This window comes from Myripristis murdjan, chromosome 11 (genome assembly GCF_902150065.1).
Source record: "Myripristis murdjan chromosome 11, fMyrMur1.1, whole genome shotgun sequence".
Classification (NCBI taxonomy): Eukaryota; Metazoa; Chordata; class Actinopteri; order Holocentriformes; family Holocentridae; genus Myripristis; species Myripristis murdjan.
In genome coordinates this window covers 1514376-1533118 of record NC_043990.1, presented here as the reverse complement: position 1 = coordinate 1533118, position 18743 = coordinate 1514376, and the positions used below count along the sequence as shown (strand labels likewise).

At 44.6% G+C, this 18743-nt stretch overlaps 1 protein-coding gene across 1 annotated transcript in view; it reads left to right on the top strand.

Moving 5' to 3' along the window:
• LOC115367767 (semaphorin-6D-like) overlaps positions 1-15945 on the top strand; it is a 205904-nt gene extending 189959 nt beyond the window's left edge. Inside the window, exons 22-24 of the mRNA XM_030063679.1 lie at positions 9357-9607; positions 13612-13743; positions 14614-15945. Of these exons, the coding sequence (XP_029919539.1) occupies positions 9357-9607; positions 13612-13743; positions 14614-15945 (1715 nt within the window). The remainder of the gene's footprint in view (positions 1-9356; positions 9608-13611; positions 13744-14613) is intronic.
• The last annotated feature ends 2798 nt before the right edge of the window (positions 15946-18743 follow it).

Here is an 18743-nt window from a genome sequence, read left to right as displayed (position 1 = left end):
AGCAGGATTTCCTTCTGACTGGATCCCACAGGGATTTAGTAGACTATTACCCCCCACCCCCCCAGCTCTCACACAGTTCTCCACAGTCATTCTTTTTTTTTGTTGTTTTTTCAATTTTTTTTTTTTTTTTAACCACAGCTATGAACGTACCAGAGACAGGAACTTGATTCCAAATCCTAAGGGAATGTTTGCAGGGTCAAGAAATCAATTTAATTTGAAACTGAAGTTACAGGAGAGATGTCTGAGACAGCAACAAGCTGGCAAATTGTTTGAGCGTTGGCGGGAGTTGGCACTCTTTGACCGTCGTGTAGTTTCAGCGCGGGGTCACCTGAGGCGTTCGTAACAACAGACACTGTGAAGCAGCACAGGAAGAAGCTTTGAGTGCCAGCAGTGTCCGTCCTCTGCTGCTGAAACGGCCCTCTTGTGGGACCGGACCCCGAGGCTGGCAACTGGAATATAAAGACACACAGACACATTAACACACTCCCACACACACCAGGATAATAACACCAAGAGCTGCACCATTAAAAGGTCCAGTGAGCAGCCGTTAACACCACTGAGGGAGCGTTTAGTGCAGGTTCCCATCACCATTATCGTTATGATCATTATCGCCACATCAGGGCTTAATGTGCAGCTTTGAACACACAGAGTCAAAGTCAGCTAACACAGTGGAGCGGGGGAATATGACGAGCTCCCAGTGAGTGTTACTGGGTTGGACTGGTCAGGCCGAGTGGACCCTGTGGTTTAAATGGGTTTAAATGGGTCAGTCTGTCAAATTCAGGGACGAGGCTGCGTTGAAACTGCAGAAACTGCGGAGCTCTGAACCTTATTGAGCATCTATTGCCTCTTCACCTTCTTCTGACCGTCCTGTCGGTGGGTTTGATGTTAAAAATGTGTGTGTGTGCGGCCGAACTTTATTCAAAGACAGAGAACTTTATTTTGAAATTTCAGTGGAGATCCCAAGGTTTGCAAAGACCCCAAATATGTCCTTGAGAGGGTGACCAAGGCACTTCAAAAATCAGGAAACAACAACCACAACAACAACAACAACAGCAACAACAATAATAATAGTAATACTTCATTTACATAGCACCTTTCACACGGGGAGTGTAGCTCAAAGTGCTTTACAATAAAGAAAAAAGTAAAAACAGGCATTTCAAAACAAGTACAAATACTGCACCATAAAACCAAACAATCACCTGAACAACAGACGGCAGAGGCAGCAAAACAAATGTCAACAAGACACATAAAAAAACTGAGATAAAACAAATCATGATATAGAAGTGGTAGGATATGTAGAAACAAAGGAAGAAATACAAATCAAAAACAATAAACTGTAAAAGAACAGAATAAAAGAATAAAACAAAAGAAGTGTGACAGGATGTTGAATAAACAAGATTTGTTGGTTTAAAAATGTTCACAGTTTGTTTGCATGTCTTGGTGCGGAAGTTAAAAAAAAACACTTTGCTGATGATTCTCTTATTTATGTGACAGTTTGTGTTTTAAGAAAAAACAGCAGTAGAGGATCTAAGATGCTGTGAAAGGATTATAAAACCACAAAGTAAGTGATGTATGCCAGCCTTAACCCATTTAGATCCTGCAAACAGGTGAAAGAAGTCTAAACTCAGTCCTCAGTGACACAGGGAGCCGCTGCAGGTCGGCTAAACCCGGGCGGATCTGCTCTCCGCCTGGTTCTGGTTAAAACTCCGGCTGCAGAGTTTCTGAATGAGTTGAAGTTTATCAGTCGATCCTTCTGGAAGACCAGAGAAAAGAGCATCACAGTCGTCTAATCTGCTTGAAATAAATGCATAAACTAGTTTTTCAGCGTCTCGTTGGGACATGAGCGGCCGTAATCGCAGCAATATTCCTTAAAGGAGAGACAGAAAGAAAGCCGCTTTGGTCACCGTTCTTTATTTTTCTGAATCCTTGAAATGTGACAACAGGGAAGGAAACATTTAAACGCCTTTATTGTAGTGGCTACATAATAATTCAGCAGATGAGTCTCATTGAAATACAAGAGTTTTTATCTCTTTTTAAATTTATTTATGTATTTATCTCTTGATAAAGTACATATTCTGATGTGTGGTCCTGGCAGGGCGATCCCCGAGTTTTTCCTTCGTTTTCTCGCCGAGGCTGTTGTTCCCGTTCATCATCAGTAACGAGGGGCTGCTGAGGCTCTGAGAGCGTGATGATTAAAGCTTGGATAAATAAAGCTGACGGCAAACATCTGCCGCGCTCAAGTGTCCTTTAGTGGTGAGGACTCTCTCTTGTCCGGCGCAGAACATCTTACTCACCGTTTTATTCTGACACTGATGGTGAAGAAGAGGAAGTTTCTTTTGCAATCACTAACTTCTTTTCTTTTTTTTAAATGGCTGCACACTGCTCGTGCTGCTTTCTGGTGACGTAAAGGATCATCATGTTCAGTGTGATGTCAGATCTGTTCCTCTGATCTCCTCCCCCAGCGAGCAGTGGGCTTTCAGAGCTGCCACATCACTCCTCCTCCCTTTCCTCCATTCATTCCACTACGATATGAACATGAACTTTCAGAGCCTTCACACTTTCTTCACTCCAGTTTTCCATCAGCCCAATAAAGTCCTCCACATGAGTTTTCCTAAAGCAGCAGCACTGTTGGCTTTTCAGGACTTTTTCACACTGAAACGCTCCCTTCTCCTCCTCCTCCGCCAGGGAAAATAGTCCCTAAGCGGGGGAACGTTTTGCTTTCCACAGCCAATCATCAGCTGTGAATGTTGAGGACTTTGAACATTATGAGGCGGCTGCTTCAACCACAAACTCACTTTTTGCAATAAACAGACCAAACTCTTAAAATCAGTGGTTTGGTCCATTAAAGCTCTGACGGCGCAGCGTTCAGGGCCTCTGCTGATGTGACGGATGTCGTCCTGGATTTAAAAAAAAAAGAAAAAGGAAACCCTGTGCAAAATCTGCATGTTTACATGAAGGCCTTTTGTTTTGTTTTGTTTTTATTTTTCCGTCTCGGAGTAAAATGAGTTGAAGTGGAGGAAAGAGGAGGAGCAGAGGAGGCCTGTTACCTTCACCTGATTCTCATTCAACACACACACACACACACACACACACAGCTTGGTGTGTGTGAATGATACTATCTTCTCACACACACACACACACACACACACACACACACACACACACACACTTGTCAAAGCTTGTCTGGGTGTCTGTGTGTGTGTGCATGCTACACTCCTCACCATGAGGACAGGTGTATGCGTGTGTGTGAGTTGTCTGACCTTTAAAGGTAGGGGACTGTGTGTGTGTGTGTGTGTGTGTGTGTGTGTGTGTGTGTGTGTGTCTGTGTGTGTGTGTGTGTGTGTGTGTGTGTGTGTGTGTGTGTGTTACCAAGGTGTTTTGGTGGCAAAGCGAAAAAGTCAAACTTAACAAGGTCTCTCTCGCTCTCTCTCTGTCTCTCTCTCTCTCTCTCTCTCTCACACACACACACACATACTCTTTCTCTCTCTCTCTCTGCCTCACACACACACACACACTCTCTCTCTCTCCACATTTTCATTTCTAGCTTTTCCCCGCTCTCCTCTCCTCCTCCCAAATCCATGCCTGTCAATTTGTTTTTTCTTTCCTTTTTTCTCTCTCTCCCTCCTTTCCCATACACTCCCATGCTCTCTCGCCCCTCTCTCCCCCTCCCTACCTCCCTCTCTCTCCCTCTGACTCTCACATCCTCATACAGAGTCTGTCACTGCTGTCTGGCTGCAGCTGAATACCAATGGATGTTCTGGAGAGCGAGTGGGCGAGAGAGCAATAGGTAGAGAGTGGGAGAGACAGAGAGAGAGAGAGAGAGAGAGAGAGAGCGAGCGAGCGAGCATGCTAATATGGGCAGAACTTTCTGGAGCTTGACTTCAGTGTTTCTCTCCCCTTAAAGCTGCAGCTCGGCTGTGAGCAGAACACGACGCCGAGCGCCGCTTTTCACATCAATACATCAATAAATCAACAGAAACACACACACACACACACACACACACACACATCTTCATCTCCAGCCAGTCAGCCTCATCATCAGTGTCAAAAACCTAAAACAAGATCAAAAAAAAAAAAAAAAATCTGCCAGCTCTCATGCACTTGTTCAATACAGTTTCTATTTTTGCATTTCAGTTTTCACCCGCATGGAAAAAAAAAAAAAAGAAATCTCCATGTTAACAAGTCATTTAGTCTCATCTTCACTGTTCAAAACCATAAACAAAGTAAAAAAATAGAAAATAATAATAATAATCTGCCAGCTCTCATGCACTCATTTAATAGAGTTTTTACTTTTATTTTATTTTTTTTTCCAACAGTGTCCATCTCAGTTTTCACCTGCAAGGAAACAAAAACTGTGTTGACAAGTTACTCAGCCTCAGAAAATAAATCATCTGCCAGAGAGAGAGAGAGAGAGAGAGAGAGAGGGAGAGAGAGGAGAAGAAAGGAGGGCGATCGAGCATGGAACGAAAGGCAGAGAGAGAGAGAGGGGAAAGAAGTAGGGTGATAGATGGAGAGAAAGAGAGAATTCAACTACAAAAAAATGACTGCAACTCTGACAGAGAGAGAGAGAGAGAGAGAGAGAGAGAGAGAAAAAAAGACCCCAGATATCAACACGACTTTTATAGTTCAGATTGACAGAGAGACAGAGAAAGAGAGAGAGAGAGAGAGAGAGAGAGAGAGGGAGAGAGAGAGGGAGAGTACAATGCCTGTTTCAGTTTGACAGAGGAGAGACAGAAGACGACAAGAGAGGAGAGACAAAAGAGCCGCAGAGCGAGAAACAAAGTGAGAGAGGGAGGGAGGGAGGGAGGGAGGGCGAGCGAGTGGAAAAGAAACTGAGACACACAGAGAGAGAGAGAGAGAGAGAGAGAGGGAGAGAGAGAATGAAACTTTTCCATGTCGAGGTCTCATTAGCATAATATTTGTCTCTGTGTGTCTTCATCATCCTATTTATAACTCTGAGAGTGAAGGACGCAGATGAAAGAGTGGAAATAATGAACACCAACACAGGGGGGCTGTGTGTGTGTGTGTGTGTGTGTGTGTGTGTGTGTGTGTGTGTGTGTGTGTGTGTTAATCCTAAGTGGACGGGCTAATGTGTGCTACTTTTACTTACATGTGGCATAAATTGGCTTCATATCCAGGGATTTTTGGATTTCTCGGTCTCATTTTTTTTTTTTTTTTTTGTAATTTACTGAACTATAAAATTATTTCTGTCACATTTCGGAGAAAATACACACTCCGTTTGTACCGTTTAAGATTAGCACAGGAAGTGTCGTGTTTAAACAGAAGAAGAAGAAGCAGCGGGTGCGAACGCCACCAACAGGAAACACAAGCCCCGCCCACCCTGTTTGATTGACAGGTGTAGTGCAGAAACACCACAGAGGAAACCAGAGCGGACGCCGGCCAAAGATCCTCTATTAAAGCGAGATGACGCATCACAACAAAATGATCCGCCCCTCCTGTCGCCTCAGTGGGCGTGGTCAGATGTTTTTTTTTTTTTTTTTTTTTTTTTTTTTTTCTGCCTAGCAACAGAGCCACAACAAACAAACTCATTTGTAAAAATACAAATTTAGCGTCCCGATGTTGTGAGGATCTGTGGCTCGAGGAAAACAACGTCATAACTTCCCATCAGCAGAATAAACCGCTTATATAATAACAATTTGCCCTTTATAACACAGTAATGCAGCTAACAGAGTAAATTTCCTGTAAACACAATAAAAGGTACCATTATTGTAATATTTTATTTCCCACGATGATGGTAAGATTACCTGAAAAGGAAAAGCGCCGCTCTGAGAAACTGAAACGTTTTGATCTAAAAGTCTGTTTGATGAACCATAAAGACTCATAATGACAATCCTCTCCCCAGACAAATCACAAATTTAGCCTTTTAATTATCTTAAATGTTTGCCGTGTTAATGGGACCTCATTATTCAGGTCACGTCCTTTTGTTTTCCACTTTGATCTCATGAACTTTTTGCTGTTAATCCGCGGCCGTGCGGCGCCGCTGGACTGGTTGGACTGGGCGGCTCCCAGTCTGAGAGCCATCCAGAGTGCCGAGCCAAACGCCTCCCTGAACAAACGCGGCGTGCAGCGAGACTCCAAATACAAAAATAAATAAAAACAAACGAGCTAGCAGAGAGCGCTCATGCGTCAACTCAGTAAATCAGATAAACCGAGTCGCTGAGGTGTGTGTGCGGTGCGTTCAGGGGCCGTCGGGCTCGCTGGACAGCAGTGAGGTCATTCGCCGCTGCGTGTGCCAGACTCTCACCTCTTTATTTTTGTAATTTGATAATTACATTTAGACTTACAGCAGGTGTTTTTTGCATCCACTGGGTGACTCTTGGTCCTTAAATGCACCGTTCAGATGCCTCCACAAGCATCACTGAGCTGATGTTTAAATGTTATTTTGAATATTATTGATACAGTTTTCTAGTAATACCTCTGCTTTCATTTTTTACTTTTTTAGATTTTTTTTTTTACTTTTTTTTTTTTTTCTAATTTTCCGGTTAATTTAATTATTACTATGTTTATCTATCTATCTGTCTATTTATCTATTTTTTTCCTTTTTTTTAGTTTTTTAATAATTTTGTAGTACTTTATTGCTAATTTCCATATCACCTTGTTTTATTTTATTTTCCCACATTTTTATTTATTTATTTATTTGTTTGGCTAATTGTCTGGGACATTATTATTATTATCATTATTGTTATTATTATTATTATTATAATTATTATTGTCAATATGATTCTTATTATTATCATCATTATTATCATCATCATTGCTATTATTGCTGTTGTATTTATTTATTTATTTATTTTGCTTGTTCAGTATTTTTTTCTCATCACCTTTATTTATTTATTTTTTTTCAAATTAATTAATATTACAGTAATTTTTTTTCTTATTTATCACCTTTCCACACACACACAACGAGCTGCTCGATTCCTGACAGTAGAACATGCAGCTGGACATGTGACGGCTGCGAGGCCGGGGTTTACGAGGCGCACCTGAAGGCAGCGGCGCTCAGCTGCAGGTGGAACGAGCCGAGAGGAACTTGAACTCAGCAGCCTTTAGGTGCTTTTCTGTGGCAGAGCGGCAACGGTTGCTACGTAACCTGCTAGCCAGCAAACAGTCCTGCATGTGTGTGTGTGTGTGTGTGTGTGTGTTCATGTGTGTGTGTGTGTGTGTGTGTGTGTGTGCTATAAAGTGCAGCCCTAAATAAGCTAGAGATTGTGGCAGCTCTCCGTGTTCAGAGAGAGCACTCATTTACTGGTGTGTGTGTGTGTGTGTGTGTGTGTGTGTGTGTGTGTGTGTGTGTGTGTGTGTGTGTGTGTGGCTCTGGCAGCACAGTGCCTGGCAGCAGAACTCGTTTGAATGTTTGACAGACTGAACCTTGATGAGTCATTGTGTGTGTGTGTTTATGTGTTTATATGTGTGTGTGTGTGTGTGTTTGAGAGAGAGAGAGAGAGAGAGAGGGGCTGAGACTTTGGGACGAGCGAGGGAGAGACAGAATGGCAGGCTCGCTAGAAAGAGAGAGAGTGAAAGAAGGATGGAGTGTGAGAGAGAAAGAGAGAGAGGCCGAGTTTAATGTTTGTTGGCAGAGGAAGAAGAGAGACAGGTGGGAAGGAGGAGAGAGAGAGAGAGAGAGAGAGAGAGATGTAGGCTGAGGTTTGCAGGGGAGTGCGGGCGATCGAGGGAGAAACAAAGCAGAGAGAGAGAGAGAGAGAGAGAGGCCTTTGATGTTGCATCAGGAGCTGACAAGGTGAACGCCGTCTTTGTTTGCAATAAACTCTCCTCTCTCTCTCTCTCTCTCTCCTTTCATCTCTCTCTCCCTCCCTCCATCTCTCTCTCTTTCCTCTGTCCTCATTTCTCTGTCCTCCTCCGTCCATCCCTTGCTCGCCCACCTCCTCCTCCCTCTCTCTCTCAAATCCAGTCCTTCTCCTCTCTTCCTCTCCTCTCCTCATCCTCATCCTCCTCTCCTCTCTCTCCTCACCTTTCTGTTCCTCCGTCTCTTCCTCCCTCCCTCTTCCTCCTCCTCCTCTTCTCCTTCATCTCGCCCTCCAGTGTAATTATCTTAAAGCTGAAACCGAGCCAAGAGCTGCTTAAAAAAAAAAAAAAAAACAGCCTTCACAAAGTTTACGTCCCAAACGGAGACGCAAAGTAAACGCCAGGTTTCGTCCACGGAAACACAAACTCAAACTCAAACTCAAACTCAAACTCAAACTCAAACTCAAACAGAAACTCAAACTGAAATCCAAAATCAAATTACACTGCACATCACTTGGTTTTTCATCTTTTTTGTTTTTTTTTTCTTCGTCTTTTTGTTTGGATGCAGGCTGCACGGTGAACTGTGGGGGGATTTAGATGTTTTTTCTGTCTCTCTCACTGAAAAACGAATTCCGCCCCTAGATGGCGCTATCACGATGAGCCTCTTGTTACCCATCAGCCAGCGTCACAAAAAGTCGGAGGAAAATGTTTGTCAGGTTCAGATGCTGCTTCTTTTCATTTTCATTCAAGCAGGAAACCAAATGTAAACCAGCAGAAAAAAATATTAACGTCACCCATTTGGATAAAGTTTCACAGTTACAGCTATAATGTTTAATAACATTTGATAACATCAACATTATGTTGTTATGATGATGCATGTTAACACATTTTTACTTTAACACCGTCAGATCAATTTGTGTTGAAAAGTGCCTGTCTTTAGTCCCAAAGAAAAATTAAAAAGCATTTGTAAATAAATGCATAAAAATTAAGAAAAACCGGAAACCGCACATGGAAAACTAACCAAACTGACCTGAACATGAATAAAAACTGATAAATGTGTAAACAGTGTAAACTAAAAAGAAATTAATATACAACGGCATTTTAGTGCCATTGTATGGGGAAAAAATTAACTTAAATTTGTAAATTTACAAGAAAAAAAAATTAGATATTCTTCGAGACTGAAGTGGTAAATTTATGAGACAAAAATATAAAAATTCTGAGACTAAAGTCTCAAATGTAAGAGAAAAATACTCGAAAATTCTGAAGATATAAAGTAACAAATTTGTGAGAAAAACATTTTTTTTAATATTTTCCAGAAAAACTAAAAATATTTTTTTCTGGGAAATTTGTGGCTATAACCCCAGAATCCTTTATTTTTTTTCCCATAAATTTGAGAGTTTTTTCTCACAAATTTTGAATTTTAATCTCAGAAATTTTGAGTTTTTTTCTCTGAATATTACCCCACCCTCTCCAGCTCCATATTTTATTTGTCCTGTATTTTGTGTTTTTTAACTGTACTTTACTGAAGGCGGTGTTCTGTATAAATCAAAGCAGGCTCTGATGGCCCTCCCTCCCTCCTCTGTCCGGTGTCTCAGGTGTCCGCCGCCTCCCCGACATGGAGCAGCGCTCGGCGGCCAGCGTCCACTACACGCTGCTGATCGCCTGCGTGCTGGTGGCCTTCTTCCTGGGCGCCATCCTGTCGGGCTTCCTGGTGTCGTGCTACTGCAGCCGCAGCGCCGCCCAGCGCGCCCGCCGCCTCGGCAAAGACCCCGAGGCCTCGCTGCCGCACGCCCTGTCGCTGCGCTCGCTCGCCAAGCTCAACGGCCTGCTGGACGCTCCGCCCAAGGTGAGCCACCTCCTTTCCAACACAACACACACCCAGCGTCCCTCCCTCAGCTCCAGTCTGACCAGTCTGACCAGTCCAGTCAGCAGCTCTGCCATAAACTCTGACTTTTAACAAAGTTTATAATGTTCAGTTTGTGTTGACATTGTGCAGAATGTGTCTCTTTAATTCTGTGTTTATTACTGAGGTTGTAGTTTGCAGGTCTGCTACTGGACTGCATTATACTGAGAGGGGTTTCTAGTTTTTTGTCCTCCCAGTTCATTATACATGAGAGGGGACAGAATAGTGGAAACAGCTGTCAGTAAAGTGCAGCACTAACTATGAGCTCAGTGCCAAAACACAGAAGTGAATGAACACCTCTGTTACCGTGACAACAAGACAAGCTGAGCATTATAGGCAGCAGGAGAGGAAACTTTATGGCACAGCTGGATTAGATTAGATTAGATTATAGATTATAGTGGAGCTGATGAAGTGGCCACTGGGTGGATGGTGATGATGTTGATTTTTTTGGTGTTGAAAGGTAAATGTATTTCTGTGTTTCTGCTGTCCTGAGGAAACCTTTAAAAACATATAAGCCCATCAAAAATACAAAAAAATAAAACTGAGAAATGAGCCGAAAACTCAACTAAAACATCCAGAAATAGATTCATATTACATTTCATTGTTGATTTCATCTAGATTACTCGGGCCAGGCTTTGACCCTCCTGCTACCTCCAGAGTTAATGACATTTTTTATCAGTTTGGGTCGATTTGACCCCAGTAATTTAAACCTCCAGGAAATTACTTTAACAAAAATTATTTCCCAAGTTGTCAAGTTTATATATTTTATAAATGAAATGTCACAGTTTCTCAATGTCACCCAAAGCAACTGAAGCAAATAAAAATGTTGATATTTCTGATGTTTTATGCAGCTCAAACAGCCTGGAGGTCAAAGCGACCCCAGACAAACACTGATGGGTACAAAATGTGTCCCGGACATTAAAAACATCATCTTCATTTCATGTTAACCCACTTGTCCTATTAAATTAGGAAAAGTCATTAAATATGAAGCAAAAATAATGTTTTAATCATGTATTTAGAAATGTTTAATGGGTCACGTTGACCCCAAAGATAAGAGGAGGGTTAGTAATTATAGTAATATTATATGGAATATTTTATCATTTAATACAAAGCAGAGCTTGCAGATACAAACTTCAGTTCACAAGTTTGCTAAACTCTGATGCAAATATAAATATGAGTTAACAACACTAATATAAAAAGATATGTCGCGCACCTTTCTGAAGGATATCATATTCCATCATTATAAAGGCCTTTTATCTTTCTTTCCACATAAGAATGCCTCAGATACTTTTTGGCGTACGCTCAGTCACAAAGATTTCCCCTGTTTTTAAGGGTTTTTGTTACTTTTTTGTGATTAATTAATAATTTAGTGCATTAATTGTGAAACATGAAGCCATAGGAAGTCCAAAGTGACGTCTTCAAATGTTTTCCTTTGTCTGATCAGCAGCCCCCCCCCCAAAAAAAACAAAGTATTATTTTTATGAAGATATGAACGGAGGAAAGCATCTCGGTGAAGCTGGAATCAGACGATAATCTGCATTTTTATTGGATAAAAGATATAAACAATGGATTATCCAAATCCTAATCCGTTTCGTTTAAACAGCGAATCGATTCAGCCGCTGGCTCCTTTGGGCAGATTGTTATTCACAAGGACAGAACTATCGACTCGCTGCTCTCGGACTTGATAATCACCTCAGAATTGAATTTGCAGCAAAGAAGGTGAAGCTCCAGCATCTTGATTTGTGCAGATTGAGCTCTCGTCGGCGTTCCAGCCCCGCTTTGGGATTTGGACCGTGGAGTGAGGATGAGGAGTCCAAATTCTTTTTTTTTTTTTTTTTTTTTTTTTTTTTTTTGGTCACGTTTTAGTCTGCAATGGAAAATAAAGACCACGGCAGCGAGAAGCCTCTCACTGGAGGGAAGAGCTTCATGTTTGGTTCTCCTGGTGGAAGATCGCACTGAAAAAAAAAGTGTTCTGAAGGGATTCAAACTCTCCACTCATAGAAAAAAAGGTGCCAGCTGGAGCCGACAGTGGTTCTTCAGAGAGACGCCACAGGACAGCCTCTTCTGTTTCCACAAAGAACCCGTCACACCATGGTTCCTTAAAGAACCGTTTCTTTAAATGGTTCAAAGGTGCCTCAAAGAGCCATGAAAAAAAAAAAAAAAACAGTTCTTTGAGGGACCAACAATGTTCTTTAAAGAACCGAGAAGAGAAAAGGACATGGAAAAGTCGGTTAAAGGAATATTCCAACGTTTTGGGCCAAATACCCCTTTTCCAGGATTTTGAGTGTTCCTTTAATTCTCATTTCTTAAAGGAAAAATAAAGTTTCCAACTGGAACTGAAAATAGTTCTTCATGGTGACGCTACAGGAGAACCATTTCTGATTCTGATTCGTTGTGTTCTGTGTCATCACGGTTCCTAAACAGTTCATAACAAACCCCAAAAGGTGCTTCAAAGACCCATCCAACAACAATGTGGAACCAAAAATGGTTCTTCCAAGAATTTGAACAAGAAAACAAGTTCTCAGAAGAACGTCTTCAAAAAAGTTTTTGGCAAAACCTGCTGTATCAATGAAGAACCCTTTTCAAATGTTTTTTTTCTTCTCCAAACGAGGAGCCATCCATTAAATAATAAAGTGGTTCTTTACTAGTTCTGAAATGGTTCTTAAACCCTAATAGTTCTTAGTGGAGCCAGTAGGTTCAACGAGGAACCCTTTTCAAATGTTTTCCTAGCAAATGAGGAACCATCTGCTAATGAAGTGGTTCTTTACAAGTTCCTAAATGTTTCTTAATGAACCCCCAAAGGTGCTTCAAAGACCCATCAGGAAAAGCTCTATGAGGAACCGTCCCACTAAATAAAGCGGGTCTTTAGTAGCTGACGGTTCTTCATGGAACCACTGTAGAACCCTTATTTCTCTTTGTGTGGGGTGATGAGGAGTTCATTTATTCTCGTTTTCCTCTGAGGAAAGAAAAGTTAGGCTCAGTGTTAGCAGGTCAAAGGTCATGGGGCTGGAGCTGGCGGGAGCCGGGTGCGTTGCTCAAGGACACTCCGGCAGGGACGGAGCTGCTAATGAAGAAGTCGATGAAAGAGTGAAGGGAGGGAGGAACAGCCTATTAACTTCTTACGTTTCCCCCCGGGTGAGGAGAGGCAGGAGAATATTAACACGGCGCTCTGGACTCTGTCGCTTCTGTTCGCCGCCTGATAACGAGCCGGCAAACGCACCTCACCTGCCGCACTAAACACAGGAAAACTCGTAAACACGTGTGCACTTTCCCGTTAAATTGTCATTTTCCACACATGGATCTGCAGTGTGAACACATTCAGGTCAAACAACAAGAGGAAACAGACGCGCTGGGAGAGATTTTGTGTTTTTTGTCTTTTATAAATTCTTACCTTGGCAGGCACAGCTCTGCACGGTGAATTACACAGCTCATACTGAACGTTTGAACGATAAAAACTGAATCAAACTTTTCCCCCACGTAAAGTACTCTTGTAACGTGAAATGAGCCGATAAGGTCCAATACTGAAGTCTACAAAAAAAAAAAAAAAGAGTCCAACTTGAAATCACTACTTGAGATTTTATCAGAATCAGAATCAGAATCAGAAATACTTTATTGATCCTCAAGGGGGAACTGGGTCAGCTGCAGTTGCTGCACAAGTGAAATTATAAGAAATAGAAAAAGAAATAAGAAAAGTAATGCTACTTTGTGCATTAAAGAATGTGCATTATGCATAAATATGTGCAGTAAATATTACAACCATAAATACAGAAATAAGAAATTGAGCATAAGTAAAAAGTACACCAGTACACACCATGTTTACACAGAGATGTGGCTCTGCTGAGGTGCTGTGAAGCCCTACTGATTTAAACAGTTTAATGATGTAGAGTTAGTGCGGATTAAACGGATTAAACTGTATTTCTTTTTGTTTTTCTCGTTCGTTTCTCCAGGAGGACAAGCTGGACGTCTCCACCCCCAAGATGTACAGCTCCTTCATCCCGAACGGGCGAGGGGAGCCGCACCTGCACACCCCGGGCCACCAGGGCCTCCCGCTGGGCGACCCCGACCTCAGCCTGTCCCAGGTACCAGGGGCGCGGCGTGCAGGGCACCTGGGTGTCGCTTCACCTGCCGGGAGTTTAACATTTAAGACGTGAAGGGAGTTTCCAGCAAAACGGGGATAAATTTTGATGGCACTGTTTCCTGGAAAATATTCGTTAGAGAGAACTGGCCAATCCCATTTCACCCGTTAACCCCTAACCCCCTGTTTTGCACCCTCATGTGTAGAGGTAAGGTGTCTTCTGATTGGTCAGGTGTTCTTGCTGAGACAGAGGTGAAGGTGGGAGCGTCTCTCTAAACGGAGAAATGTGGAAGAACTGCCGGGAAAGAACATAAATACAGGATCTATTGGCAATTTATGGTGAAAAAACTATAACAATTATTGGGTGTATCTTACTTTACTGTCGGCCCAGGTGTGATGAAATATGGAGCCGGTGAGGATGAAGATAAACATTGATTACCTCTGAACTATTCTGGACTAAGTGCAATATATAGACGATGTTATCATTTACTTTGGTCTTTCCCATTTTATTCTCTTTTTATACATATCTTTTTTTCACTATTTATTTATTATTTTTAAACATATCTTTTTTTCACTATTTATTTATTATTTTTAAACATATCTTTTTTTCACTATTTATTTATTATTTTTAAATATATCTTTTTTCACTATTTATTTATTATTTTTAAATATATCTTTTTTTCACTATTTATTTATTATTTTTAAATATATCTTTTTTTCACTATTTATTTATTATTTTTAAATATTCGGTGCATACGAGTGTGTGTTCCACTGCTGACGTCTGTAGCTGACTGTGTTATGTTTAATGTGTGTTCTCTGGGCGTTTGTGGCTAATCTCGTCTAATCTAATCCTAATCTGTAATGTGTGTGTCAGGGTGACGGCGAGCTGTCGGGCCTGCCCACGCCCGACTCCACCCCCGAGCTGCCCATCAAGAACATGAAGGCCTTCAGGAGCCACCCGTACGAGAGGAACCAGAACTGCAACAACGGGCTGGACGCGTCGGGGCCGAGCGGCTCCGGGGCCGGGCCGGGCTTCATGGCCGTCGTGGGGAACTCCCTGTCCCAGCCGGTCTTCCCCTTCGCTCATCACCACGGCAACGGCCTGAGCAACGGTGCGGCGCACGGAGCGGGAGCCTCCTCCTCCTCGCTGCACCTCCCCGAGGAGAGGAAGATCTCGAACGAGGAGCGAGCGGCGGCGGCGGCGGGCGGCGGGGGGCTCGGAGGCGGCGGCGGCGGCGTCCCGCATCACCACCACTCGCAGCAGTCGCTCCCCCAGACGGTCGTGGACGTGTCGGCGCTGGACGAGCTGCTCAAACACATCCACGAGGTCAGCGCCTCGGGCAGCGGCGGCATCAAGGTCCTCACCTCCACCTCCTCCTCCTCCCTGTTCCCCGGACCCTCCTCCTCCTCCTCCTCGGGGGGGCACCACCACCACCACCACCACCACCACCACAATCAGACTCGAACCCACCACTACAACCACAGCCATCACCATAGCAACCACCACAACAACAACAACAGCGGCGGCGGCGGCGGCGGCGGTCACCATCACCACCAGCAGCCCCAGATCCCCGAGGTGGAGTCGGCTCCGTACTACAGCACCTCCACGCTGCCCCGGGACGGCCTGCCCAAACGCCTCGACGTCCCGACTCAAAACTCCACCTCCTCCTCCTCCTCGTCCTCGTCCTCCTCCCACAACCCCACCTCCTCCACCTCCATCGCCTCCTCCTCTTCCTCCTCCTCCACGCCGCTGCAGCAGCAGGTCATCCCGGAGCGGCCCGGCGGCGGGGGCGGCGGCGGCGGCATCACCGTGACGCGCCACCACTCCCAGCGACACTCCCTCATCAAGATGGGCAGCGGGGGCGCCGTGCCGCGTCACCACAGCTTCAACCACAGGGGGGCGCCACCCACTCACTTCCTGGCCAGGATGAACACCAACAGCAGCAGCAACGGCCCCCCGGGGGCGGGCGGGGCGCATGACGGGAACGGCGGCGGCGGCGGCGACGGCGGCGGCGAGGCGGAGCGGCCGCTGATCGGCAGCGCCTGCCTGACGCGGCAGCACAGCTACAGCGAGCCGCCGCACGTCCAGCGGTCGGCCATCGTGCGGCGGACGGCCTCGCTGAAGCCGCAGCTCCCGCCCAAACCGCTGTTCCTCCCCAACACAGCGACGTCGCCGGTATCGCAGGCGGGGAAATACGACTACTGAGACTGTGAGGGGCGGTGAGGGGGTGGGGGTGGGGGGGGGGGGGGGGGCGCTGGTGATCTGGGACCACTCGAACACGCCGGCGGCGCTCGTGAGAAACGACGAGAGAGAGGCGCCGGCGGGACGCACACCAAGAGACTGGAGCCGCGGCCGTCGCTCTGCATCACGAGCCTTCGGTCGCGGTCACTTCCTGCTGCAGAGAGCGAGACGGGGCGGGACACACACACGGGCCGGGGGCGCACGCCGTCTCCTCTCTGAGTCACGGCCGCCGCCGCCGCCGCCGCCGCCGCGCTCACAAAGGACAGCATTGAGACGGGACGGGGGACCGACCCGCCAAATAAACGGACCTCTGACTCATCTGTCGGGGCGGTTTGGGAGCTGGTGCCGCGCTTTGTCCTCACACTGGGGATTCAGTCAGATCGTGTGTGTGTGTGTGTGAGTGTGTGTGTGTGTGTGTGTGTGTGTGTGTGTGTGAGAGAGAGAGTCTTTCCAAAAGCAGGGCAAAGGATGTTAATGATTCGAGGCGTCCCCCTGCAGACTGTCCTGATTAATGCAGCTCCTCTGATCTCGCTCTGTGTCTCTGCTGGATGCTCCTCGGCCTTTTGCCCAAAAACGTGTTGCAAAGCCCCGGCTCGCAGTCAGAGGCCGGGACGGACCGGGACCGGGACCGGGACCGGGACCGGGGCCGCCATGAACTGAGCTCAGAGACTGACGGGCTCCTTTGATACTGAGTCGAAGCACCTGGATGATCGCATCCCTTTCCAAAGGAGAACACACACACACACACACACACACTCACACACACACACACACACACACACACACACACGTCTGGATGGACAGTTCCTCTCCTTGCTCTTAGAGTTGTGGCCGCCCGTCGCTCTGAATCCGCTCCGGGCGGCGAGGTGGAAATCTGAAACGACAGCCGGGGGGGGGGTGGGCGCCGCCTCTTCGTGACGGAAGCCAGACAAGATAGGACAGACACACACACACACACACACACACACATCCTGTCTCTCTGTGGTAATGCGACAATTATCAGAAAATAACTTGTGAGTGGCGGCTCGTCTTCGTGCTGATTGGCTCTGATTTGACAGCCTCGCAGCGTTCGCTTTGCTTCGATCCGCCGCCGCCGCCGTCTGACACCGCGTCGGTGTCCGAGCAGCCGAGCGCCGACAGGAAGCAGCTGGCCGTACAGGAAACTGCCAAAATAAAAGGAACCGCAAATGTGTAAAGAATAGATGGAAAGTCTTTAATCCTTTGAAACCTGAGCCAGTTATTATTACCTTTACAGATTATATTGCCTTTCAAAAACATGTTAATGAAAGAATGTGATGAGCAAATTAGCCTGAAATGATCAAAACAATCAGTAAAAAAAATTACCCCTAAAATTTGTAGCAATAAATAAATGAAAATAAAATAATTCCAAGAAAAATTACCAGAATAATTACCCCCAAAAATTGAAAAAATGAAATCAAATAAAACAATATTTAAATAATAAAAAAAAAGAAAAATGAAGAGGATGAAAAAATAGGTTTTCTAATCCCTGAGTTTCAAAGGGTTAAACTTTAATCCATGACTGGATGAAGCTTCAGCTGTTTTCTCCTCCTCTCTGCTGCACACTCATTCACTCTTTGGGCACTTTAATTACACACACACACACACACACACACACACACTCTCTCCTGTTGGCCGGTGTGAGTGTGTGTTTGCAGACGTTGTAAAAATCTGAAGTTTTGACAGTCTGCTGTTTCCCCCGGTGGATCGATGGTGAAACACCTGCTTCTGACAGGTCTTTTATTTTGGCGGGCCACGTTTCCACGTCCAGCGAGCGTTCCTGTTTCCTCGGCTCTGACTCTGGGCCGTGAGACTCGAGCGACGGCAGTAAAAGCTGGCAACTGGGAGGAGATCTGTGTAAACAGCAGAGCGAGCTGCACGGATCAGAGAGACTGATGGGAAAAAAAAAAAAAAAAAAAAAAAAAAAAGTGTGTCTCCAGTCCAGCTGGCTGGCAGCGTTGGCGGCGTGTTGCCTCAGTGAGGCGCCGGGTCACGCTTTGGCTCGCTCTGTCTGGAAAACCGATCTGGTCATTTCCAAATCTGACAAAGTTTGGACTGCAAAAAAAAAAAAAAAAAAAAGTCTGGGAAAAAAAAATACACATATAGAAAATGAGCTGTTATATCCTGATATGTCCCAGCTCCACCTTTTATACAGACGGTAGTGTTGCAAAGGGGTGGAAAGTTTCCGGTAAATTTCCTGGAAAGTTTCCGAAGATTCCCATGGGAATTTTCGCTCTGGAATATTGGAAATTTTCAGAAGATTTTTGCTGTCACTTTTTTTTCAATTTTTCCGAAAATTCCCAGGAAAATTCGGCTCGGGAATTTGGGGAATTTTCTTTTTTCTTGTCATCAATTTGAATGAGGTTTTTAAAAAGTTTCCATGGAAATTTAAGCTTGGGAATTTTGGAAATTTTAGTTTTTGTTGTTGTTAACTTAAGGTGAATGGGGCAAAAATAAACAAAAATCAATAAAATGAATGTCAACATCAGTATCACCATTTTGGAAATGGAAACCCTAATGTCCTGAACTCAGGACTCACCTCTAAAGGCCACAATGCCAGCAAACGGTAAAATCATCATCCCCATACCCAAGTGTGTGAAATAAAACTTAAATATAAAACTTAAATATAAACAGTCAACTTTGCATTTTGGTGGAAACAAATATGTTGCATGATTCAATGCAAATTCACCTGTCCACCATGATTCACATATGCAAATAATTCGAGCACATTTGATCATCATCAG